We start from the raw sequence: 25,512 nt of genomic DNA on the forward strand, positions 1-25,512 counted from the left end.
AACATTTTTTACAGCGACGAGATAAAGCGACGCTATCTGTTTGCCTTAGGTTCGAAACGCGCCGTTTAAGGTACGGCATTTACTTTTTTGTATCTGCTAGCCTTGAAAAGTTCTGTTGAACTTGACGTGTTCCAACGAAATTCTGACTTATCTAATGATAACATTTACATTTGGATTTTCTGATCACGTTCCTGTAGATTTCGACGCGCTGATTTCGGATCGGTTCGCAAAATTTGCCCGTCGTTACAGGATTTTGTGGACAGAAATCGATTCGAGCGAGGAAACTAAGGAAACTTGTGAATCGTACGTATTTCCCAGCTTAACGCGAACGTTCGAGGATCAACGATGTTCGTACTACGTTTTCTCTGTATCTCCTTTATTCAAAAGTTCTTCGATCGTGACGCAACTCCGTGAATTCGCGGCGCCGAGCGTCGCGGAGGCGAACATCGCGGACTGCCCGGTACGCGAGAGACAAATTCGCGTGTACAGTTTTATCGTTGCGATCAACGCACGCTCGCCGGATAGCCTTGAACTGGCGGACACCCAATCAGTCATTCCTCGAGTCATCCTTCCTCGTAGAGATCTCCTATGCATTAAACGCACACATAGCATTAGCAAGGTCAATCGCTAGGCATCGTTAATTATCAGCGCCGGTTCTCCGATTGTCGTCGGAGAAAGGTCTGGTCTTTGTTGCGCGGAAACATATTGAAAAGTCTTGTAAATCATCACCTGGTAGAGTACTTAGGCATCGTTCATTATCTCCTGCAGCTGGCAATGTTCGGCAGGGGCTTGTTCTTGCACTTCTTCACCCAGCCGCTCCAGGCCTTGAATCCCTCGTTCTCGAGGATCATCTTCGCGCAGACAATGTCGTCCTGGATGTTGTCGTCGGCGTAGCTCTCGCAGCGTTTGTTGCAGAGGCCGCCCGCGTGTCCTCGGGAGCACCATTTCGCGCTGTTGATCTGGAAGATGCCGAAGCTGAAGCTGGAGGCCGACTTCGGGCCGGTCACCAGGTTCGTGTTCATCCCGCTCTCGTTCTCCATCAGGCAGATCCAATTGCTGACGAAGGTCCTGGAGATGCCGGCCCGTTGCAGCTCGTGCGTCGCCTCGCACTTCGTCAGGATCCTCGCGTGCACCTGTCCCGGCGTCAACAGTGCCGTCGCGACGGCCACCGTCAGCCAAAATTGCGCCGTCTTCATTCCACCGTGTTTCCGCTGTCGATCGACGCGATGCTCCGCGCCTAACTGCGACGGACGATCGCGACAACGACGCGTGTGTCGCGATTATTACGTGTGACGTTCTGCTCGTTCCCTGGCGTCGTCGTTGTCGTCGTCGTCGTCGCGCTGCGCGATTATCTCGAGCGGCTAATTGTCGTTCGGCTTTGAGGAAGCGCGACTAGAATCGATGCAGTCTGCTACCTTTTCTCGCCCCACCAGTTCCCCAGATTTTTTTGAAGGTCGACAGCCGAAGTTGGATTGCGTGCGGCCCCGATGGAGAACAATGATCAGCCGACAAGCCCGATCGACACTGCTACCTCTCCCGGAAAGCGATAATGCTCCGTTGAATAACGTGGGATTGATACTGGCCGCGATTGCGGGGCTCTTCCTCTCCGCCGAGGATGTTGCGATTTGTCTTCGCGCGAAACGAGAACGGGCCACGAACCGTTTATGAAATTCTCGGCTCTCGCAATCCTATCGCGTACGATTCTGTAATTGCGCGGCATGCGATCGTTTATCGTCCCCGGTTCGCCGACGGATGATTTGGCATTTTTATTAGATCGCGCGGCCCAATCGCGATCGCTCCAGATGCAGCCGAGAGACATCGTACAGAACGTAAGGGAATTACACCTTATTTTTTTTAACGCGGTGCATACGTTTTAGGAAAAATCGTGTGGAAAAAATGCCATGTAAAAGAATTCCGTGTATAAAAATTCCGTGTGAAAAAGACATCGTGCACGCACATAAAAAAATGGGCTGTGCATGCATTGAATTATAGGATGTACAGTAATGTCTCTCTAATTGACGCTCGGATTATCCACGAAAATGGACAATTTTGGAAAAGGAGATACGATTGTTCGAGCCTTGTGGCTCGTTTTTTATGGCTATCGATTGTCAACAACTGTAAAAACGAACCGCGAGGCTCGAATAATCGTGTTTGCTGTTCTCAAATTGTCCATTTCTGTATACATGTTAAGTGACAATTGGGGAGAATTTACTACTGTACATACAAGCAACGGCGAGCACATAAATAGGGAAACTTGGGAACCGGCATAGCTTTTTTAAAACCGGACTAAATGGCTTGAATTTTGTTTAGACGATAGATGGACGAATTTACTGTGCAATGACTGAAATTTTACTATTGGAGTGACAACAAAAAAGAAAAGAAACTCATCTTTTCAACAACCAGGAAAAATCCGGCTCTCTGGAATGAAAGAACAGAATCTCCTCCTCGTTTGCGTTTGAAAATGAAATAGAGAAAGTTTCATGAAAATAGAATATATTTTACATAGAAAGGTACTCATCGCAACGGGACATCGCTGATACCGAGACATAAGACCGCACCATCACTATCGTAGCCGTGGGCATCGCCAGGATCGTAGCTAGCTGATAGCAGCAAGGGTTTGTTGTTACCATCTATCCTCTCTATCTTCATACATCATCTAGGCACACGCGATGTCGTCACCATTGCATGGAAATATAGAAACGTGCGAAAGCCATCACCCGGAAGACATCTTCAGCATCGAGCATAACCGTTCCTTATAGTCTGCAGTTGGCGATGTTGGGCAGGGGCTTGTTCTTGCACTTCTTCACCCAGCCCTCCCAGGCCTGGAATCCTTCTCGATCGTAGATCATCTTGGCGCAGACGATGCTGTCCTGGATGTTGTCGCTCGCGAAGTCCTCGCAGCGTTTGTTGCAGAGGCCACCGGCGTGCCCTCTGGAACACCATTTCGCGCTGCTGATCTGGAAGACGCCGTAGCTGTAGCTGGAGGCTGTCTTCGGGCCGGTGACCAGTCGAGTGTCCATGCTGCTCTCGCTCTTCATCAGGCAGATCCAGTTGCTGAGCAGGCTCCGGGAAATGCCGGCTCGTTGCAGCTCGATCGTCGCCTCGCACTCCGTCAGGATCTTCGCGTCGCTATTCGACCCTGCGATGAGCACTGCCAGCCCCAGCAAGACCAATCGCGGCTCCATTTTTCCTCCCGGATTAAGCTTTCCGTTACAGAAACCAGGAACACGATCGGACAGTCGAGCAAAACACGTTGCCGTCGGTAAACCGCTGCGAAGTAGAAGCGACTCGCTCCGTCGACGACGCGCGTCCACGCGATTGTGGCGAACGATATGCACCGGCCTTGAGCTTGAGAGATAAATTATGACTTCCTACGAGGCGTAGCTGGTCGCCGGCCCGACTATTCGCGCCTCCCGCATTCTTTCGAGTTTGTTCCGATCGGAGCTTCGATCGCATTATCGGAACGCGATGGCGGGAGCAACGAAGAAGCATCGTTGTTGCGAGCGAGACGCTTGATCCGCTGCAACGCGGATCATCGGAGATCTTCCTAAAAGGAAAGCAAGCTCGGAGATCGATGTTGAGGAAAGATTCGCGAGATATCGGTTAATTGCGATCTTCGATTAATTGACAAGTTTCGTCACGATCCTTAAAGGGACCTTGAACGAATCCTTATAAGTTGAAGACACTTTCTATCGCGAGAAATATGGCGAACGCTCGCGCCGGGATGGAACAGACGCTGGATCTTTGAAATGCGTCCATCAACCAGCCGCTGGCCTCACTTAATAAATGCTAATGAGGATCGCAGACGTTTCCTGAATTTGCTGGAAACGGTCTGAAACACTTTCTGCGACGGCGGGATATTTCCCACAAGCGTTCGCGTCTTTAGAAACAGTATGGACGCGAACATGATGCGGTTAATTTCAACGTTTACGTATAAATATGTTCAAAAAATAAACGTCAATTTTCTTGAAACATCATTTTTCGAACCGATGAGACACTTTATCTTTTTTTGCAGGCAGTGAACCTATAATATCCCGAGTTTCTCCAAATTTACTAATTTTTAAGGGACGCGGAATTGCGGAAGATTGATAAAAAAGTGATGTTTGACTCTAAAATGCCAGACAATGATGAGAAGAAGGATTCTTCATACTTTCAAGGATTTTTCACATTTCCAAATATAATTCGATTTGAGTGTCCCTTACTGACGCTCAGATTGTCCACTAAAATAGAAAATCGATCTACACTGGCACCCCAATCTATCAGGAAATCCAGCCTACTAGTCTCAGTAATTGGTCCAAAATTTTGCTATCCACCTAGGTGGACCAGTTACTGAGACTAGTGGAATTGATTTCCGGACAGATCCCAAAAATCCCGAAAATGAATTCTACTAGTCTCAGTAACTGGTCCAAAATTTTGCTATCGACCTAGGTGGACCAGTTACTGAGACTAGTGGAACTCATTTTCGGGACAGATCGGAAAAATCCAGAAAACCAATTCCACTAGTCTCAGTAACTGGTCCACCTAGGAGGATAGCAAAATTTTGGACCAGTTACTGAGACTAGTAGGATTGATTTCTGGACAGATGACAAAAATCCCGAAAATGAATTCTACTAGTCTCAGTAACTGGTCCAAAATTTTGCTATCGACCTAGGCGGACCAGTTACTGAGACTAGTGGAACTCATTTTCGGGACAGATCGGAAAAATCCAGAAAACCAATTCCACTAGTCTCAGTAACTGGTCCACCTTGGTCGATAGCAAAATTTTGGACCAGTTACTGAGACTAGTAGGATGGATTTCTGGACAGATGACAAAAATCCCGAAAATGAATTCTACTAGTCTCAGTAACTGGTCCACAAAATTTTGCTATCGACCTAGGTGGACCAGTTACTGAGACTAGTAGAATTCGTTTTCCTGATTTTTGGGATCTGTCCGGAAATCCATCCTACTAGTCTCAGTAACTGGTCCCGCTAGGTCGATCGCAAAATTTTGGGCCAGTTACTGAGACTAGTAGGATGGATTTCCTGGTAGATTGGGGTGCTAGTGTAGATCGATTTTTTGTAAATGTTATACATACGCTACAATAATTGACGCTCGGATTGTGCACAAAAATGGACAATTTGGGAAGAAGAGATACAATTATTCGAGCATTGCGGCTCGTTTTTATACTTGTTAACAATCGGATTTACCGTATATTTAAATTTTTGTGTCTCGGATTTACAAGCGAGGAGCTAACCGTCCCACCGTCCGAATTGAATTTCATTTGCTTTTGTTCCAAAAACATTCTAAAAACGGCCTTCCCTTTGCAGCCCCGTGGATCAATGCCTGCCCGTAAGATGGTGCCTGTTTTTGTGATAAATCAGCGAGACGTCGATGAGCATTAGGGGGAGCCGTTTGTTCCTCGGCGCAGCAATTGACGCAACACGATTATTCAATAGAGAAATTTTATTTGGAATTCGATGAAATGTCGAAGCATCTCGGCGAGCGAGAATTGCATAAACGCTTATGCAAGTGTGGATGGGGTTCTCGCGCGCCGTATTTTCACAACTGGTCGCGCGTAGGTACAAATAGGTACGATAAAATAGGCAGTACAGAAAATTCACAAATAAAAAGTCTATACACAAGGCACGATAATATCACATGTACTTACACAACTGATACAGCGGAACGTTCTCAGGAGTATTGGCATCTCGAATCGTCTCGCACGCGGTTCTACGCCCTCGGCCGGCACTAATTTTTTTTTACCGTTCCGCGCGGAGCCCCAGCTAACGAACACGCGTAACTACACGATTCTGAAAACAAATCTATAATTCGCATTCCATCGCTAGGAAAGAGAGGCACGTCCGCCGCTAGAAACGATCTTAGAGCGGCGCGTCGATGTTTCTAGCGCCAACAATGCCGTAATCTTGGCGCACAGGACATCGATCGGATCCCGCACGTTGATCGTTCGCGTACCGATCTAACAGCTTACAAATTTAATCGTAATCGTTAAATTAGCCCGTCGGTGTCCGCGGTCTGTTTTACCGGCGCAGCAAGCTTCGATGTCGACTCGAATTATCGAACTTATACGGCAATGGCTTTGGTGAATTCATGTCACTCTTAAATATCGGGTACGCGAGAGTACCATAATCGCACAGTGTATGTACAAAAGCTGCCGGATCCCGCGGAAACGTTCATTGCACTGCGGAACCACGGTGTCTGCGTTATCGTCGGAGGTAACGTCAGCCGTTGTCGGCCGTTCTCAAACGGCAGCATTGGTCAGGTTCGCTCTCTTCGCTTTGGCGAATCGCAGGATGTCCGGATTCTGATAGATCATCCTGGCCAGCGTCTCCATTCCCGCGTAAGTGTCGGCCTTGGTGCCCATGCACATGGACAGCTGCACCTCGGAGAGGTCCTTGCTGCACTCCACGTCGTGGTACACGTGCACCAGGCCCCTGTCCGCGGCCCTGAAGATCTTGATGCTGGACTTCACGGCTTTCTCGAAGAAGTCCACGTCCTCTTTTCCCCAGCCTTGTATGGAGAGGTCGAAGCCGCCCACCGCTCGATAGTCCTGCTTGTACAGCGAGACGATGCCGAAGCCGAACTGCCTCCAGTAGCCGGAAGTCTCGTCGATGGCGAACGGGTCCCGCCCTCCTTTGCCCACGATCTTCGGATCGTACTGGCTGAACACCACCGGGAAATAGATCTGTCTACCTAGAAGAGTGTTCGCCTTTATCCTGTAAAGCGCTGCCTCGGTGAACACGATGTCCACGTCGACGAAGAACATCAGATCGTCGTTCTGCAGCCTGGAAGCGGCTAGATCCAGTGCTCTCGCCCTGGAGAACGGGCCCGAAGCGGGCAGAATATCGATGCTGGCGCTTCTGTACTTGTACTTGAGTTGCTCGATCAGATCTATCGTTTGATTGAAGGAGTTCTCGGTCCTGTGGTGATAGAGGACGACCAGCAGGGCCGTCCTCTGGTCGCTGGTCAGGCAGATCTCTTCGTAGTTCTGTAGGAACCTTTGGAAGACCTCGTGCCTGCCGGCCAGGGGTAGCACGAAGTGGATGGTCTTGCTCCTGACCGGATCCTCCTCCTCGGAGTTGAAATTCAGGTTCAGAAAACCGCCGCGGAATATGTTCTGCAGCGACTTCTCGTTCTCCCGGCGTTTGTTCACCTCGTCCACCTCTTCGCCGTCCACGGTTTCCCGTATTTCCAGTCCTGCGAACCGAGAAAAAGAGAAATCATGCATGGCTTATCGGCTTGTCGCCGTTTCCGCCAGCCAGGAAACGGCGTTTCGGTGAACGAATTAAAATGGTACCGGTGAAGTGCTGGTGGAGGTAGACGTGTCGCCTAACCGGCAGCGTGACCTTTCTGCCTCTGTACTTCCGGTAGACCAGCAGGAGATCCAGTATCGTGTCAGCGCCGTAAGAATCCACCCGTCTGTACCCGTATAGGGCTGACCTTTCCTCGACGACGCGGCCGCGCTGCCGCGAGCACGCGTTTATGGAGGCCATTACTTCCCGCGTGATGTCCTCCAGACCCTCCTTTATGTCGCTGTGGATCCTCCGCCGGGGATTCGAGTCCGCTAAACTGTACTCCGACCGCGAGAGAAAATCCCAGGGAATTACGTCGCGACTGGCCGCCGGCCTGAACGATTGCAGTCCCGCCGGAACACCTGCGACAATTAATTGCTATTATTCCCGGTGTCGTTTTTCTCCTCCGTCGACGTCTTGCACCCGCGGATCGGTCGTCGAGCGATTTTTAATTTAGTTCGTTTAAATGTACGGGTTGAGAAAGCATTTTTATAACAGAGCAAAAACGTAGCTTAGTTTGAGCGACAGAGAATCGGTGAATCATGGAATCAGTTTAGGAAGACTTGATTTGTGTGTTTATACATTGGCTGCAAATGTGTTTAATTTGTCGATGTTGTTGTTAAGGAAATGAAATATCCTGTAAATGGGTCAATCGCACTAAATCTCGATGAGTAGAACGAAATTTTTGCTCCGTTTGTTCGAGACAAATCGAATAGAAACTTGTCAAAGTTTGCGAGATTTATCTAGTAGACGTTGGAGACGAATTAAGTAAAAGCGAACAAGTTTGCAAGGTTTCCTAATCTTTTAAGTAGAATATTGATCGTAGTTTGCGAGATTTATCTAGTAGACGATCGTTAAAAAATATTTACTGCTTTCGTTGGAGACGAATTAAGTAAAAGCGAACAAGTTTGCAAGGTTTCCTAATTTTCTAAGTAGAATAATAATCGTAGTTTGCGAGATAGATCTAGTAGATGATCGACGAAGCATCGTATATGTAGCTAGCTACAGTAAATTCTCCCTAATTGACGCTCAGATTGTGAACAAAAATGGACAATTTGGGAAGAGCAGATAAACCATAAAAAAAGCTGAGCGTCAATCGGCAAGAATTTATCTCTTGGATCGAACAGAAGTCGAGTAAAAGAGAACAAGATTGCAAAGGTTCCCAATGTTCTGATCAGAACTGTCGCCGAAGTTCGCGAGATTGATTTAGGAGATGATAAGCGCACGTAACGCCGCGAATCACTTTGCCCGCTGATCGACCAATTACACGTTAGAGCGATCACACTCTAACTGCAGAAAATGGAAATGAGTCGAATCACGATCGAAATTCCGATCGTCACCGCTGATGGGCTGAAACGAATCGTCCCATACCTCGTTGCAGCGACGTTGGTCCGGCGATCAATTCGCACGAGTTAATCATTTTAAGTGGCTCTATTAATAACGCACATCCACGGAAACGCGATTGGTCTTGAAACCGACGACGACGATCCGGGGCAGACTTTTTCTGTCGCAAGGACGACCCCGGCCTCTCTTCTTTCTATCCGTTAATTTGTTACTTTTTCCTCGAGATAAATGAGCATCGGAGCACTTTGTATCAATTGCCGGGAATGCGAACAATCTTGGACAATTAGTCGGTCTTCGACAGTTCCATTTGTCTTCGTTGGGATACTTTGCTTTCTCACATTGTTACAAATGTATCTGGTTCGTTTTTTTTGTTACACTGATTTGTCGAAATGTTACGAAGTACGTATCGCGAACACGATATTTCTCTCAATTATCAGAGTGCAGATTTTATGCGTTCCTGACCGTAATGAATGGATGCAATACAAAACTGTGGATACATCCGTGATTTACTACAAAAAATCCACAGTCTAATGTAATCCTAAAACAACCCCATTCTATTTTTCGGCGTTGGTAATATTGTAGGATCGCGGGCGACCAAACATAAGATCTTATAATTAAAATATGATTTATTATTTTCAAAATATAAAGAGTACCGAAATCTCGATATAAATTTCTTTTTGATCCTTCATAAAATCAAGAGTCAAAAGGACGTGGAAAAACTCAACGTTTTAATATTTATTCACACGTTCAGAAATTAAGAACTTTGTAGGGTCGCCGGCAACCCCAGGGGGTTGTTCTAGGGATAATTACTAGAAACCGTGGAGTTTAAAAATTTGTGACTAAAAGTGATAATAAAATAGAATAAATAAAATAAGTAAATAAATAAAATTAATATAATGACTAAAAACCGCAGAAGTATTCAAAGAATTACAAAGTATGTACCTCAAAATTATTTTTAATAATATTTTTTAACTCGATCAAACGATTCAGAAGAAAACTGGATCTCGCAGTAACCGCATACGATTTCCACCGCGTGTAAAACAAAAATCCGCAAGGTCAGCGATTAAAGCTGGTCGCTTAACTTTTAGGACCGTGCGCGATCGTCGAAGGGAGAGATAACGATCCCTCGAAACCGGCCGACAATTACCCAATATTTCCGTGTCGCCGGGATACTCCGCGGAGTGAGGATCAACCGGAAACAGCGGCACACCGTCAGCTATTTCGAAGCCGCTCAAATCCTCGACGGCGGTGCCCAGCTGTTTGGCCATCGCGTAGACGTCCCGGTGCAGATTCAGCCTTTCCTGCTGCAGGTCCTGTATTCTGAGCGCCTGGAAAGGAAATAGCACCTATTGCGGCGGCCCGATAGCAATGATCGCAGGTAGTATTACTCGGCTGGTTTTACCTACCCTCATGTAATTGTGCAGCCTGTACATATGCGGCGGGCTTTTGACGGGATGCAGGGTAATAGCACGATGGACTTCCTTTTTCTTCAGGTTTCCGGTGAACGCCTGTGCACCGCTGCTGTTGTGGTACAGGATCGACTGCATCTGGAAAAGCGGAGGCGATCCGATCAGGCATGATTTCCATCGAGAATTTCGGATACGCGTTCGATACGAATGCAACGCGATCGTGATGCATGTGTATTTCGTGGCGGCGGTAGATTTCGAGTGGCCGAATTAACGCGGCCCGAATCGGCGTGCACCCGCGAGCCTTGACAGACGGCAATTGACGCAAACAGAACCGGAGTTAAGGTTAAAGTATGAACTTCCTGCCCGCGCGCGGCCGATAATTATTGCTATCAGGAACGCGTAGACGCATCTCGGTGGAACACGGGCCCCGCGGAACGTGTGTTAATCAAGCCGTGAGACCAGTGGGTGTGGTGGTCTCCAGTTACACACAATCGTCCCGGCTCGGTGTCTCGCTTGCTCGCCGTGCCGAGACCGATTCGTTCCCTCGGCGGTTTCTTTTTACGATTTACGCGCCTGTAATCGAAAACGTGCGGTGCTCGTCCGTGTTCCGTGCCGCGGCGTTGTGCGAACACACACCGTGCGGTTCGCGCACCTTATACGTACCTACGTACGTACATACGTAGATTCCTGGAATGTGTGAACGGTCTCGCAAGCCGATAAGGGAACCGTGTACGCTGATATCGCTCGATCGCCGCGAAAACTCGCGAAGAGCGAACGCTCGCACGTCCCGCTATTAAGTGTTTCGACCTTACGTCGAGCGTCAAGACGGGAATGAATGGACTGCCAGTAGGTTAGCAGGGTACGATTTGTGCGTATCTAACGAGTGACATCCTCCACCGTTGCGTTTCACCTTTCAAACGAGCGGTCTGAATGGGACCGGTGCAAGAGACGCTCGCGAACACGATCGTGTCCGGCTGCACCGGAATCCTTGGCGATCTCCGATGACCAGGAGATTCGCCGGTTTTCCCTCGTTTTCTTTTTTTTTCTATCGTTCGACCGCGCTTTATTAGGATTTCCTCAATCCACAACAATCCTTTTGATTGGATCGTGTTTCGGGCCACGCCGTCGCCGGCAATGTGACATAATAGCCGCGGGCTGCGTCGCGCAACATTGAGCGCTAACACCGGACTGCAGTTCGATTAAATTATTCCAAGGAGGTCTACGCGTAGATTCGAGACACTTCGTGCTGCAAATTGCTGCTCAACCGCTCACCGACGGTACACGCCGAGTGTCAAGATGGAGGAGAATCGCTCGATCTGGTCACTGGGTTAGCAGGGTGCTATTCGCTTGTACTTAACGACTAACATCCTCATCTGTGCATTGTACCTTCCGAGTTAACCCAATGATAGCGTACCCTGCGCATCATGCAGACGTGTAGCTTACATACGTATTTAAACCTGTAATACGGAGCGGGTTACGTTACGTTACCGGCTCGCCGCCGTTTTCCGTCCGTCCGTCAGTCCGTCCGTCCGGGACGGTTTAATTGCCCGATTTTCTGAGTCACCTAATTCGGACAGGGTTTCGTGTCTCAGCGGATCGCTTGTGCAGCCACTTGCGCATCGTTCCGACGAATTCCATGCAACTGCGAATGTCCGAGAGCTCGTGCCACGTCCGATCTACACGGCAGGGGCATGATCGTTCGACGCCGTCACGCTTCTACTTAACGATAAATCTACCGGGCACTAAAAATAGCCGACGCGCGCTGCTCCATAAGAATGACGGGACTGGATTTTTTTGTTTAACTTCCCGACATTTTATCACCGTATTCCCGAAAACCAAGAAATTGATCCGATCGTTTCGCACAACGGTGTTTACGGAGTTTCTCGATAATTTTGAACTACCGAGAGATCCGGGTTTTTTTTCTGCGATCGATGCGCGGTAGATCTAGTGTTAATTGCCGGTTGTGGCGTGCGCGGAGATGTTCGCAGCCCGACGAAATCGGGCAGATGCGCGAGGACATAAAAAGAATGATTAGCACCGCCATTAAAACGGAAACCGGTGGAAACCGGTATCTTTTGAATCGCGGCTCGCGCTCGTAGGCAAGGCGCGTGAATCTCCAAGGCATCCGCAGGAAAAATGGGAAAATGATCGAGCAAAGAGGTTCATTTATTTGCACGCGATAGAATCATAGGATTCCTTGCCGAGTCACCGTTAGCCGGAACGGAGATTCCGGCTGTGCATCGCTCATCAGGTAACTCGTACGTGTGGAAAGCGGTATCGCGTACGTGTCGCGTTCTGTGGGATAGCCCGGCGTTCTAATGAACCGTGAGCTTGTGTCGATCATCAAATTACACGTGCCGTGTACGGTCGCGGCTGTGTGTGCACGTGGAGCGAGAGAGGAACAGAAAGAGAGAGAACGAGAGAGAGAGAGAGAGAGAAGGTAGAACGTAGAACGGATGGGGAGAGAATGAGAGAGGAAAGGAGGGCGAGCGAAAATAGATTTAATGTTATGTGAACGGCAGCGGGACACGCGAGGCAGCTGGACAATACCGGGACGTGTTCATGGAAAGAAGATCTAGAAAATTGGCCTGAAGAGAACGAAGTTACGTTCGCTTCTGGAGAAGCTGCGGGTCTTGACTCTGAAGTTGGTACCCAAAATATTCTACCTTCGTCCTCAATGATCCGCTTAACGCTGGGTCTAGATCCGCTTAACGCTGGGTCACTGAAGAACAGATCTAGACAATGAGCTTGAAAAGTGAAGCTGCACCCATTGCTTCTTAAAATCCAGAAGTTGATCTTTGGGGCTTTCACTCTGAAGTTGGTACCCAGAATTTTGTACGATCTAGAACGATCCAGTTAACAATATATCTAGCATTACCTACTTAGCTGCCTCGAAGCTATCCCTAGATAAGAATAAATCTAGAAAAGGGAACGCATCTAGATCCAGAAATGGAGTTCACAGGGTTTGACTCTGAAGTTGATACCCAAACTATTCTATCGTCTTTAGTGACCTAGCTAAGACTAGCAGTACTTACATAGCTACCTGAAAGTAACCACTGAGGATAAAAACTTGAAACCGAGCTCAAAGAGAGCTCTAGTAGGTCTATCAATTGCTTTCGAAGATCCAGAAGTCGACATCGCAGTTGACGCCCAAACTAATCTACGATCTGCAATGACCTAGCTAAGTCTATCAGTACCTCCGTAGCTACTTGAAAGTAACCACTGAATATCAAATTTCGAAACCGAGCTCAAAGAGAGTGTAGGTCTATCGATTGCTTTCGAAGATCCAGAAGTCGACATCGCACTTGATATCCAAACTAATCTACGATCTGCAATGACCTAGCTAAGTCTATCAGTACCTCCGTAGCTACTTGAAAGTAACCACTGAGAATAAAATCTCGAAACCGAGCTCAAATAGAGTGTAGCTCTATCGATTGCTTTCGAAGATCCAGAAGTCGACATCGCACTTGATATCCAAACTAATCTACGATCTCCAATGACCTAGCAAAGTCTAGCAGTGCCTCCGTAGCAACCTGAAGTCGACGGCACGGTTCTCGGTTACCGCCTGGTACCCCCTTAAGCCAAGTAGACCAACGTCGCCTAATTGGTAAAAGAATGTTACCTCGTAGCTCCAGGTGCAAGGTATGCCGGCGTACTTCTGCACACACCTCCCCAGCTCGACGTCCTCGTGCGTCGTGTACAGATGTCTCAGGCAATACTTTATGTGCGGCACGATCCTCCTCAAGGTCTCCCTGGACAGAATGACGCCCGGTCCGCCCATGCAGAAGTTCTCGTCGTACTCCAAGGACAGCAGCCCGAATTCCTCGGAGTTCCCTCTGCCAGCCTGGCCGATGTACATGGCTCTCTTCGAGTTGACGGATCGCAGCAGCTTCTCGAGACGGTCGGTCCTCACGTAAACGTCGTCGTCCGCCCTGAGGAACCACTCGAAACGATCGCCGAAGTTGTTCCACATGTACTGCAGCATCATGAACGACTTCTTCTGGGGCGGATAGGTGTCGTCGACCCGCGGCAACGCGACCAGAGGCAGATCCGGACAGTTCTCGGGAACGGTGGACGTCTCCGACGAGAAGAAGGCAATTTTACCTGGAAGATCCTTACCCCAGGTCTCGTAGACGGCCTTGGCCCTCGTGTCGAGGTACTTGCCGGCCGTCATCACGCCCACGAAGACCAGGCTCGTCGACGAACTGTTTATCTGCTCGTCGTCCATCAGCTTGATGTTTCTCGTCGATGACGGCCTCGCAGCCCGCGGCCCGGCCATCGAGGACGCGTAAACATTGAACCGTTGCTGATGGCTCGTAGACAGGATCCGGAAACTTTGGATCAGGAAACCTAGGAGAAGGCCCACTATCAGGCCCAGAACGGCGCTGGCCAATCCACGTCGTTTACGCATCACTGGGTGATACGTCACCTCCTCCATTGGCACTCTTCCGGGGTCCACGGACCACCGGCAGGGTTCATCGTCGTCATTCTAACGCTCGCCGCCGTCGTCTTTAATGATTTCAATGCGCTAATTAGTAAGATCGCCGGGGATTCGTCCATTGCTCCCACTGGAAGCACCGAGCGCTGCTCTGATCAAACCTGCGGACAAAAATGACTCGTTTTAGGGTCGTTCTACACCGAAAATTCGAACAGGTATTTTCCGTTGATGGATGCAACCAGAGACACTTCAATAATGCCGGGAGAATCTTCGAATGATACTGGAGCCTCTTTTTATTTATTATTGTTAGACTTATTTCTATTGCAGAAGTTGCTGAGAGAAATTCAGAATAATGACAACATTGGAATCGATTAAATCTATTAAACGAAGGAATACGTTGTTATTCAATTTTTATCTTATACAATTACTCGACAAAACTTTTATTTTCCATTGAGATCTGCAGTCTAATTATTATAACTTTCGTCGAATAAACGACTTGATTTCTTAAATTTAAATGTACGTCACTGTCGACACCAAGCTGTGCTACAATCAACCCCCGGGAGAGGGGGAGAATTGTAACATTTTCTCCACTTTCCATGTTTTATTAGCAACTTGAATATTCCAAGTTGTGTAACAAAATAGTTGTGCTTCGGTAAAATTAGTAGGCAACATATTCGTACCAGAATCGTCATAGTAAGTGCAACAGTTCACGAGTAATCGTATTTCAAAGTCGAAACGTACAACCACGGTCGATCTCCGGCAGTCCGAATGACATCGTAGAAGGCCACGGAAATGAGTGTCGACCGTATTGCCAGCTTGATCGTGAAATATTTCGGAACACGGAATTGTCCGCGAGCTATTTGAAGCAAAGGGGATCAAGAGAGGCCGGCGGTATTTTAAACCGAGTGTTCGGTAGTCAAAAGAGAAGGCTCGGCACACCGTCTTGACCGAGTTAAGGCACGAAACGTCCCCGAAGCGGCTCAGCCGTCCGTTGGACCTTGGTCCAAGGCTGTTTGCCGTTTAAAATACAAACTTCGACTGTGTGTGTGTTTTTCGAGATTCTCGGCGAGACTACAAAGGCGGCCGTTGTTTGACCAATCGTTTGCGCTGCGAGGAGTGTCAACAATACCTTCGGTTCAGTTTATCCGCGGCGGATAATATTTGCATGCGACGCGAGCGGGATCAACGATTATGAGCCAACTTACATCGAATCCTTTCGGTGATCTCAGCGACCGCACTCTGCCGAGCTGCTCCGCGAACTGTCCGCGAGTTCTCGAACGTCCGAGCAATCGGGATTCCATGTTAATCTGAAAGGAACACACGAAGCCGTTGTTTGATAAGGAGCGGGCTGCGCGATCGTTCGTCCGATTCGCGGACGAAAATTGATACGATCAATATATCGACGAGTGGCTCCTCGAAGGATTTAGGTCGGGCACGTGCTGGGAGAGAAGCGGGCGAGTCGCGCGTCAGCGATTAATATTCGGCGACGATCGTTCTCCTCTTTTTTTCCTTTTGGATCGTCGAGCATCCATTTCGCGACCGTGCGACGCACGAAGCGGGATCGACCTATCGCGGCTCGTCTTCCGACTGCGTACGCCCCGACGGAGGCAATTATCGATCGTCGCGGACGATCGAAATGTTCACCATGTCGCGTGATAAAACTGATTCAATTGGAGCTATCGAACAGTATCCACGTGGCCACTTATTGACTCGGCGATGATTTTTATACTTTGCCCCGTCACACAGCGATAAGCAGGCGAACAAAGCGGCCCCAGAAGCTCTAAGAAGTTCCCGTGGCATAATAGTGTATCCATAACCAAGAGCACGACGCGCCGTTATAAGACGTTCCCGGTGAATTAAGCGTCCACGGTTCTCTTACCTACGCGAATTATACGGAGGAATGCATACTCCACGTGCTGCTAACAAGCAGCATTTACCCAATCGTTTCGAACCGAGCACAGAAAATAGTCGGCGAGTCCCGAGCCGACACCCCTGCCTGGAAAGATGCTGCGCGTCCTCGTCGCGGAAATATTCGCGCACGATTTGCACGCAGTCTTCGAGAGGGAACAATTTTTTACAGAATTGCCAACAACGATTCTAGCTTTACCGATGTGCACGTCGCACGTAACGCAGTCCTTACGATCTTATTTGAGATCGGAGCAGTCTCGTTTCAACCCCTTGTTACGCTATTTTCTACGAAGTTGCGATGATCGTAATTTTTTCGATCGTAATCATTTCTTAGAAGACGAAGAAAATTATCGTGTGCCTGTATTCACTTGAATTCTTAAACCTTGGTTGTTACAAGACGTATATTAATTTTATATTTACGTTCTTATTTTATTCTTTTTACTGCTTCTTTAACTCGTCGTGTGCACTAAATAAAACAGTATTGCGATATAAGTGGAATTAATAATTTCATTTCATTTCATTTAATGGAATAGGTATATTATTATATTTTAATATACCTATTATATTTTATAAAATATTATTAGATATTATTAGATATTTTAATAAACATGGTATATTTATTAAAATATCAAATTTTGTATATAAATATTGTTAACTTTCGCCGGTAAGTGTGACATGGATATACACGGTGGATCAGGGTTAAAATGTTGATTACAGCGAAAATAGAGTGCAAAGAGTTGAATATTGATGATACGAGAACAGAATTTGGGTCCGACTTAATAGACCGTAGTAACATTCATACTAAACAGACTATTACTAGAAATCTCTCGAAAGGAATTAGTTCTTCGTCTTCGGACTGTATTAATTATGTTCAGCCTGGTTATCGAAGAGTTTTCCATTTCCAGACTCGATGCAAAGTTTCGCTGGTATTCCGCGCGTGCTAGTTTCCCGAACGCTGATAATTAATTGAAGTGTACTCACTGGCTCTCGAACGATACTTCGAATACTCGACGGACGTTATCGCCTCCGTTGGAGGAGCTAGTCAAATATTTTTTCCCGTTCACAGTTATAACGACGCGGGAAAACTCTTCAAAGGAATTTCGGCGTGACTCCGCGCGATGTTATCTGCTCCAGAATAATGCGAGAAAAGAACTGTTCCGTTGGAACGGTTGCGCGGTCGGGATGGCCGAATATTTTTTCCCTAAATCGGCGTAGACAAAGGGACGAAATTGTCCCTTGGCGAAACCGGTTCCCGGTTGGCTGATGTACATATCCGAACGCGGGCAGTTATCGAATCCCTGCCGGGATAACTGAAGCTGGACGATTAAGAGAAACGACGCACAGTGGTCGACGGCCATTTGAGGACGGCAGAAAATTTCAAGAAACGATGATCGTAAATTGAAAGTAGTTGTGTAAGTTATTTTTGTTACGGTCCAATGGGCGTAGTTAATAAATATTGCTTTGTTTGGTCTAACTGGTCGGTGCAGTAGCCGATCAGCGTGAGTCCACTTTTCTTTGGAAAGATAAATCTTCCGACCGATAAATCAATACAGTCAATTTCATCGTAAATAAACAGCACTTGTATCGACCATGGAATGACTGAACGAAATAAAGTTAAAACAAATAAGAATTCGTAAAATGAAATAAAATAATTAAGTACTGATGTTGATACTTCTTATTTAATTATAATGAGAATTCTGCTTCAAATTATTATCTTTTTACAGCTAATCTACAAGATCCTTATTTATTAAAGTTAATGGATTTGCACTGATTAGCTTCTGAGCCGTCCAATTGTATTGATAATAATTGAAGCTATTGGGAAACATTTAAAATTGTGAATTACTTTTTTGAAAGTACTTTTATGGATTATGGACTTGCCCTGATTAGCTTCTGAGCCGTCCAATTGTATTGATAATAATTGAAGCTATTGAAAAACCTTTGAAATTGTGAAGTCATTTTTTGAAAGTACTTTTATGGATTACAACAATCAATGAATTATTTAGACAACTGGTTTCTAGTTGTATATGATTCAATATTGCAATTGGAGCATCTAAATGTAGTTGCTTAGTTCTATGGGCTCCAAGCTGTGGATAAGAAAGAGAGAGAGAGAGAGAGAGAGAGAGAGAGAGAGAGAGAGAGAGAACGAATATACTCGTTTTTTTAACGAATATTCTTGTTACAAAGAAATTACCACATATCGTGTTATGACGAGTACACTCGTCGAAGACAGCTGACCGAATTAAGTGAAGTAAATAAATAAATGTTAATAACGAAATGTGAGAGAATGGAACAATCACTTCGTTAGAACTTAGTTCTAAATATATTACAACAGCCACGCATACAGCTTTCAACGAGATTGCAACAGCCAACTGGTTAAGGGAAATAAAACACGTTTCATATGCTTTGCATTACGTCGGGCCCCGTAATAACACGCCTCATGGGCTTCTCTTCGAAAAAACCATTACGCTGAGCGATGATGTCACATCATTACTTGACAACACGGACGCATCTGTCGACGTCGGCTGAGAGAGCGCGCATATAATTAAATCGTTCGCGAATAAACCACGATTTTCAAGCGTCACCAATTTTCGTGCCACTTTCGAAGACAAAAATCGACCGCTTTGCGGGGGCGCCACCGATTCAAAGAATAATCCCGATGCACCGATAAGAGATGATCGCGTTAATTAGCAGGTTAACGCTCTCTTTAACTGTAAATTAACGATTCGCCGAGTGTTAGGCCGCTGATGGTCATCCATGATTGTTTCTAGCCGCAACCCGTACTCGCGTTTCCGTTCTCACAATCGCTGCGGGATTACGTCCACAGAAAGAGCCGGAGATTCCGTTAATACGATTTATCGTGGCCTCGGAGGAACGAAAGCATGTCGAAAGACGATCCGGCAAATACATATATATATATAGTCTCTCTTCTCGCCCACAATCTTATCGGCCCGTGAGAAAGATTAGTCAGAAATAGTGAGCGATAGCGCGCGGTAAATTCAGCAAAAAAACACGGAGGCGTCCGGACAGCGAATCCCGATTTTCAGAAACGTCGATACGTGTTCCGGAAGATTCTCCGCGACGTCGAAGCGAGTTCCGCGAATCGCCCATCGATCCTCGTCGTCGGGAATCCCGATTCCACCGAAATCCTGGTCGCGCTCGTCCCGTTAAAGGATAGGCTACGGAGTGACGCGCCACGGACGAGGACGTGGACGAGAGACGTGGTAGAGAACCGGTTTCAGCCGAAAGTCAGTTCCAGATCGCTAGTCCCTGCATTCACCGTCTAGCTCATTACTGCGAAGAGGCCGGGAACCGGCGACAATGAGCTCGAATCGAGTTCGTCGACACGTCGGGGCCTCAGACAAAATTCGTGAGGATATTCGTGAAACGACGGAAGGAGCCGTGGGGCAAACGGGGAACGATCGCACCGTGGCCAGAATGCTAAAACTCGGGTCCGAGACGTTGGAAACGTGCCGGCGGGAGGATTTCTGGTCAGGTTGTTCGGGATACGTTGTGGTTATCGACTCGCATTAGCGTCCGAACGGTCTCGTTCTCGGCGGACTGACCTGACCGGCAGGCCAGGCCATTAGAAGCTGTTACGAGGAACGAGGTCTCCGCTAATTGTTCCCACAGACGGATCTAGGCAGGGTGCAGAAGGCAGGCAGGATCATCGCGGGCAACGGCACGTCAGGCGGGGCAGATTTGCCGCGGTCGTGACTCGCATCGGCGACAAACCAACCGCGTTGTTCAATCAACCGGTAGGAGTTCTCGGCGAGTCATCGACACTTCTGGGCCCCGGCACGGCGATAATAAAAGAGAGGCTCGCGCGAGAGGCTGTCGAGGCGGTCCTCGTTCACGGCTGAACAGTCTCATTATGCAATGAGTTAAACAATCGTCCTTTGTGTTCCACTCCATTCCCAATTTACGAACGCGGAAGCACTTACTTGCGCAAGAAGCTGATGCCGGCTCGCAGAAATTTCGGGGTCCGCTCGGTCACAGCCTGCCACCTTGCTCGTCCACCCACGACCCGCGCGCTCTCTCTCTCTCTCTTTCACTGTCCCGCACAACAAGAACGTCGCTTGTCCGACAACTTCCAACACACCGATTTAATTAGCGGCCTTAGAAGCGGTCCGGCGAAGGTGCGCGCGTACGTATCTCTTCTCCGATAAGCTTCGCCGCGAGCCGTCGCGCCGATCCGGCCGACTTCTATTCGGCTGTCGATCCACGTGGGTCCTAGCTGGCGCCGAAAAAACCTGGGCCCAGCCTTGTCCCCCGCGGCATGGCAGAGGCTGAAGCCGAGATGACGACCAGAGGGAACGTGGAGAGGCTGAGGCCGCGGTGGCACCCGCCGCGGACGTGTTGCGAGCAGGATGTCGGGACAGCGACTGAACGAGAATCGAGAAGAGACCGAGCCGGCTTGCAGTCAGGCAGCCGAGCAACCAGTCGGCCAAGCAGTCAGCCAGCTAGTCGGAGCCAGGCAGTCCGATCGGCCTGTCGGTTCAGTGTGCACTAAACTCCCTCGACCCAATCGCATCGGGAATCAGGACGGGCAAGCGTTCGCGTTTCGGACGAGGTCGGCGATCAACGCAGGTCCTTCATCCCCTGCTCCTGACCTCGGCAACCTTCGACAGCCTCTCGGATCCGACTCTTTTCCGGATCCTCTCCTTTCGGCTTCGTCTCTGACTTTCTAGCTTCTTCGTCTCTCAAACTTCTTCGTCTCCCGAACTTCGTCTCGCTGGCCACGCGATGGCCGCCGGATTCTTCGAGATTTCTTCCAGATGCACGTACGCCAGAAGAAAGCTTATGTAAGAACCTCCGGTATCCCGCGTTTCCTCGCGGTCGCTAAACGCCTCCGGAATCTCGACAGATGCGTAACCAGCGTCCGCACAGCGCGATCTGCATCCCGAAGTTATTGGTTCGTCGTCGAACAACGGATCCCACCGATTCCTCCTCGGCTGGGCCGGCAGCCGCGACACGCTTCTATTTTTATTAGACTATGGATTATCGATATACAGACCCGATTACCTAAATTTTGGAGCGGGACCCGCGATCGAACGCGCGCGAGGTCTATGTTTAGAGCCTCGTGACCCTCGGAAAGTATTCTTATCGGTGGGAACGCGGGATATTAGCCGGTCTGCTTTAAAATTCATTCATCGGACGAGTTCCCGTCGCGATCTGTGAGCTGTGTCCACGCGTTTGTTTATGGTAGTAGCCCGATCGAACGCTGATTCGGCGATGAGAACACGATTCTGTGTTTACGAACTGCGGGCATTTGCGCAAGGATTTGCAAACAATGGCATTTTCTAGGAGAAAACGCGTACCCAATTTCCCTCGTGACGCGTCATTAAATCATCGCGGCAACAAATTAACGGAGGACAGCGAAAGTGTAGACTTTAAGCTCCGCGATGACCTCAGCTTTATATTGTTGCACGACTCGTTCTCGCGAAGCTGTCAAGTCCGTTTTGCAGCAATTTAATATTCTGCAATTTAGTTATGAAGTTTATGAAATCATCGAGAAATGTTCAGTTTTCACTAAGACTCTTATTAAAATTAAATCGGATCTTCGATTAACCCGTTCCAGAATACACCGCGTTATCGTTCACAATACGTACATACGTTGACTTTTTTTTTACTCTGTTGTTTCTATAGTTACGAAACAAGAATAAATTAGTATTCTGTTTTTCTTCTTTTTTATTGAATGTGAATATAAAATGTGTGTGAATATAAAATGTATACCTTTTTAGAAAAGTACCGTCTTTTCGGTGCAATCTCAGATTTGGCATACTTCCTTCATTGTTATATCAACTACAATGCATAAAAACCGCAATTTTTTTAACGATTTTATAGTTACGAAACGCAGTGTACTTTATCCGACATGTTAAGAAATACAGTAAATTCGCCCTAATTTTCCTTCAGCTTGTAAACGAAAATGGACAATTTGAAAAGCGGAGATACGATTATTACTCATTTTTATAGTTGTCAATCGTCAATAATTATAAAAACGAGGCGCAAGGCTCGAATAATCGTGTCTTCTCTTCTCAAATTATCCATTCTTGTTCACAAAATGAAGAAAAATTAGGGAGAATGTACTATAACTGCGGTATATAATCGCAGAAAAGAGAAATAAGAATTTGTACCAATCCCAAAGCTCGTCGCTCCGATTAACCCCTCGCACTCGAAGCCATTTTAACTCTAAATCCAGATCGGTCTTTCTGATCTACAATATTTCCATTTTACATGACTTGTTGCATTTTGTGAATACGAAATTGAATCTCGTGACTCGAGCAAAAGTTTTTCAGGTATAACTAAATACGACGATGTATAATTTATTTTGGAACGTGATAGAACAATTTTTAGAGGCGTCTCAGAGTCGCCAATTCGAGTGCAAAGGGTTAAAGAGCTGCGCCAACGAATGTGCACACAGTTTAAAAAGCTAGAAATTGTGCGTCGGTCTGTCAATCGCGGATCACCGGGGCACCCTGCCCCACCTTGAACGAGTTCCCGGTATCCTCTGCAGAGGCAATTGCTTCCGATATCGCGGCTAGTTCGAGCAGGCCAGCTTGGACAGCAGCTGATCGTACGCGATTTCGTCCGCGACGCGTTCCCTCGCGCGATAATCGTCGGCGCGCACACGTGTTTACTCGAGCAAAAGCGAGAACGAGCAAGATGTGTACGCGGCCGGATCTCTTGTTAGGGTATTGTGCAACGGCGTCGCGTGCAACCAGCGTTCAAGAAACACACCTACGACCGGGGAGGATCGCGTGCGCTGGCGAAACGCTGGAGAACGTTCGCTCGGTAAGAACCGAAGCCGACACACTACATAGCATAGCCCGGCCATGCTAGTCCGTAAAGCAGGAACTTCCGTCGAAATAGAAGCGAATTGAACTACCTTTACGCTTCGTGAATTTCGCATTATCCCCCGTTCGCCACGCTCGATCCTTGGTCGAGCGGAACGATTAAGACGAGAGGGCCGGCGACGTAGGTGTGCGCTCGAAAACTATGGATCGTTGACCCCTCACAGATTTCTCACATTCTTCGATGGTAGAGCGCATGTTCCTGACGAAATTGATTCATCTGGACGGATGGATGACCCAAAGGGGGAAACTTCTGCTGGCTGCTGGCCCGCTCGGATGATTTTATTTTTAGACCACGTGGAAATCCAGCCGCCGGAAAGCGGCAGACGCACGAACCGATCCCTGGAATCTTACACATGTGATATCTCACGGTTTTGGGACATCTTTGCGCACGATTCCACGCAAACGGCTGGGGTTTACTGCTTCCCGGGAACACGATGATCCCGAACACGTGCGGTAACCACATAGATAGAAGAGAATTGTCTGGAACAGGCCGCGGTTGTTTCGGTCTCGACGTTTGTTGCATTTGGAGTACAGATACACCGCGATCTTCGAGCGATTTTGGCGAATCTTGCGGCATAAAGTTGCACGATCTATCTACGAAATGATCCTTGTTTGAGCATCCACGTTTGTTCAACGACTGCCGCGTCACCCATACCTGGCTGGCGGAATTATTTGCTGGGATTTAACCATTTATTTTCACGCCAAGCTATTGTATCTTCCTAATTTTATCAGGATCCGCGAAACAGAAGATTGTTAAAAAAAGTAATCGATGTCATACTATTTAACTGTTTAATTTGAATTTAATTAAATAGAACGCCTTAATTTATGAAACGTTTCACGACGCAGCCAAAGTGTCGAAGTTCAGATTCACCATGATTCTTCAGCAATTTCGGTAAATCTTGCAGCATAAAGTTGCACGCGACTCCTGTACAAATAGTCGTTTTAGCGGCCATGTTTGACGCGTTCATACGTGCGCCAAATTCGTCATGATTTTTATTTAGCAATTACGACGCATCTTGCTGCACAACGTTGCACGATATCCGAAGAAACGATCGTCGTTCGAGCATCCATATTTCCCGCGCCAATGTCCACACGTACGTAGTCCGATTCTTGATCAATTTTAGCTGATGTTGTATAGCATGAGGTTGCACGTTATTCGAAGGAAACACCGTCGAAAATGTTCACGGCTGTGGTGGTATCGCTTTATCGCGGCTTTATCAGATAAGATAGTTGACCTCTGCGCGGTGTGAATGACTCGGATGCAAAGCAGCGAAAAATCCGAGGGAAACGGTACGCCGTACGAAATCATCGGTTGTTTCTCATCGGTGCTTTCGTCGTTCCCGTTGTTCACGACGGCTATTAGCACTACGGAGGCACTTGTGCGCGCGTATTATTTCGCGCGATATTAGCGACGCCCCGGAACGTTTTTAATTAAACATTTCAACAAGATTGTATCGAATTACGCGGACGATAATGCTCTCATCGTTCCGCATCAGTGCCTTATGAAATTATTACCGGTAGAGAGACTAATGTGTTGCACAATGCGTCGGTTCTTATGCATTATGCAACGGCTGCAAGATTGCGTTCCATTCAAGAAGAAAATCGTTCGGCTCTTAATAAAAATGAGGATCGGCGGGAGAGAGGCGTGACACGTTTTCTTTCCACTACGGGCGTAGCTGTTTCTTCGTTACCGGATGGGGCAACAACTTCGGCGATAGCGTGGTCGCAGCGTGATCGTGGATGATTCGAACGTTGCCGCCGTGCCGAGATCAAAATGGCGGGAACCAGCTATGTGACGACAGATCGTTGAACCCATATGCACTACTGCATTCAATTAATATATTATTTCCCCCGGGATCCCCGTCGATTTCATCGTGTCGCGATCCAAAAATTATTGTCGGCCGTACCGGCGATCATTTATTTAACGATTAAAATCAATGAAAATAGGTAACGCTATCCCCAGGGCCGTATCAATACAAGGTTCATTAATGATGCATCAAAAATCGAAACGAGTGCATTATGCATCTCGCAAACCACGCAACGCCGGCCAAAATAAAATCTCCAATCCCCTGGAACATGTGGCGTACGAATAAAAATATTATAAAATTCTGTGGCCCGTGGAATCGACTGTGAACACGCCAGTGCGATCAATTATTAACGATTATAATTAAAATGTATAATCATCAGCTGCAATTAAGCGGCAAATGTTCAGCTGATTATCTAAATACGATGTAATTAGCTCTGATGGTTATTTAATCATTCGTTGGAT

General features: G+C 47.5%; 2 protein-coding genes across 4 annotated transcripts; both read right to left on the bottom strand.

The window, feature by feature from the left end:
- Nucleotides 1–359: 359 nt before the first annotated feature.
- Nucleotides 360–3,414, bottom strand: LOC117223691 (uncharacterized). Its single transcript, XM_076521008.1, has 3 exons — nucleotides 2,757–3,414; nucleotides 730–1,277; nucleotides 360–586 (listed from the first exon to the last, which is right to left on the bottom strand). Exons 1-2 carry the CDS (start codon nucleotides 3,183–3,185, stop codon nucleotides 756–758), a joined length of 951 nt encoding a protein of 316 aa, XP_076377123.1. The 5' UTR covers nucleotides 3,186–3,414; the 3' UTR covers nucleotides 360–586; nucleotides 730–755.
- A 2,011-nt stretch (nucleotides 3,415–5,425) lies between these two features.
- Nucleotides 5,426–24,741, bottom strand: Chsy (Chondroitin sulfate synthase). Of its 3 annotated transcripts, XM_033476133.2 has the most exons (8): nucleotides 20,331–24,738; nucleotides 15,687–15,788; nucleotides 14,473–14,642; nucleotides 13,666–14,393; nucleotides 10,041–10,181; nucleotides 9,782–9,962; nucleotides 7,296–7,652; nucleotides 5,426–7,195 (listed from the first exon to the last, which is right to left on the bottom strand). In XM_033476133.2, the coding sequence occupies exons 4-8, from the start codon at nucleotides 14,320–14,322 to the stop codon at nucleotides 6,240–6,242; spliced, it is 2,292 nt and encodes a 763-aa protein (XP_033332024.1). In that variant the 5' UTR covers nucleotides 14,323–14,393; nucleotides 14,473–14,642; nucleotides 15,687–15,788; nucleotides 20,331–24,738; the 3' UTR covers nucleotides 5,426–6,239. The 3 variants fall into 3 exon arrangements, with proteins under 3 accessions (XP_033332024.1, XP_033332022.1, XP_033332023.1); XM_033476131.2 differs by having other exon boundaries at nucleotides 13,666–14,642; nucleotides 20,331–24,741; XM_033476132.2 differs by lacking the exon at nucleotides 15,687–15,788 and having other exon boundaries at nucleotides 13,666–14,642; nucleotides 20,331–24,741.
- Between the last annotated feature and the right edge of the window lie 771 nt (nucleotides 24,742–25,512).

This window comes from Megalopta genalis, chromosome 4 (assembly GCF_051020955.1).
Source record: "Megalopta genalis isolate 19385.01 chromosome 4, iyMegGena1_principal, whole genome shotgun sequence".
NCBI lineage: Eukaryota > Metazoa > Arthropoda > Insecta > Hymenoptera > Halictidae > Megalopta > Megalopta genalis.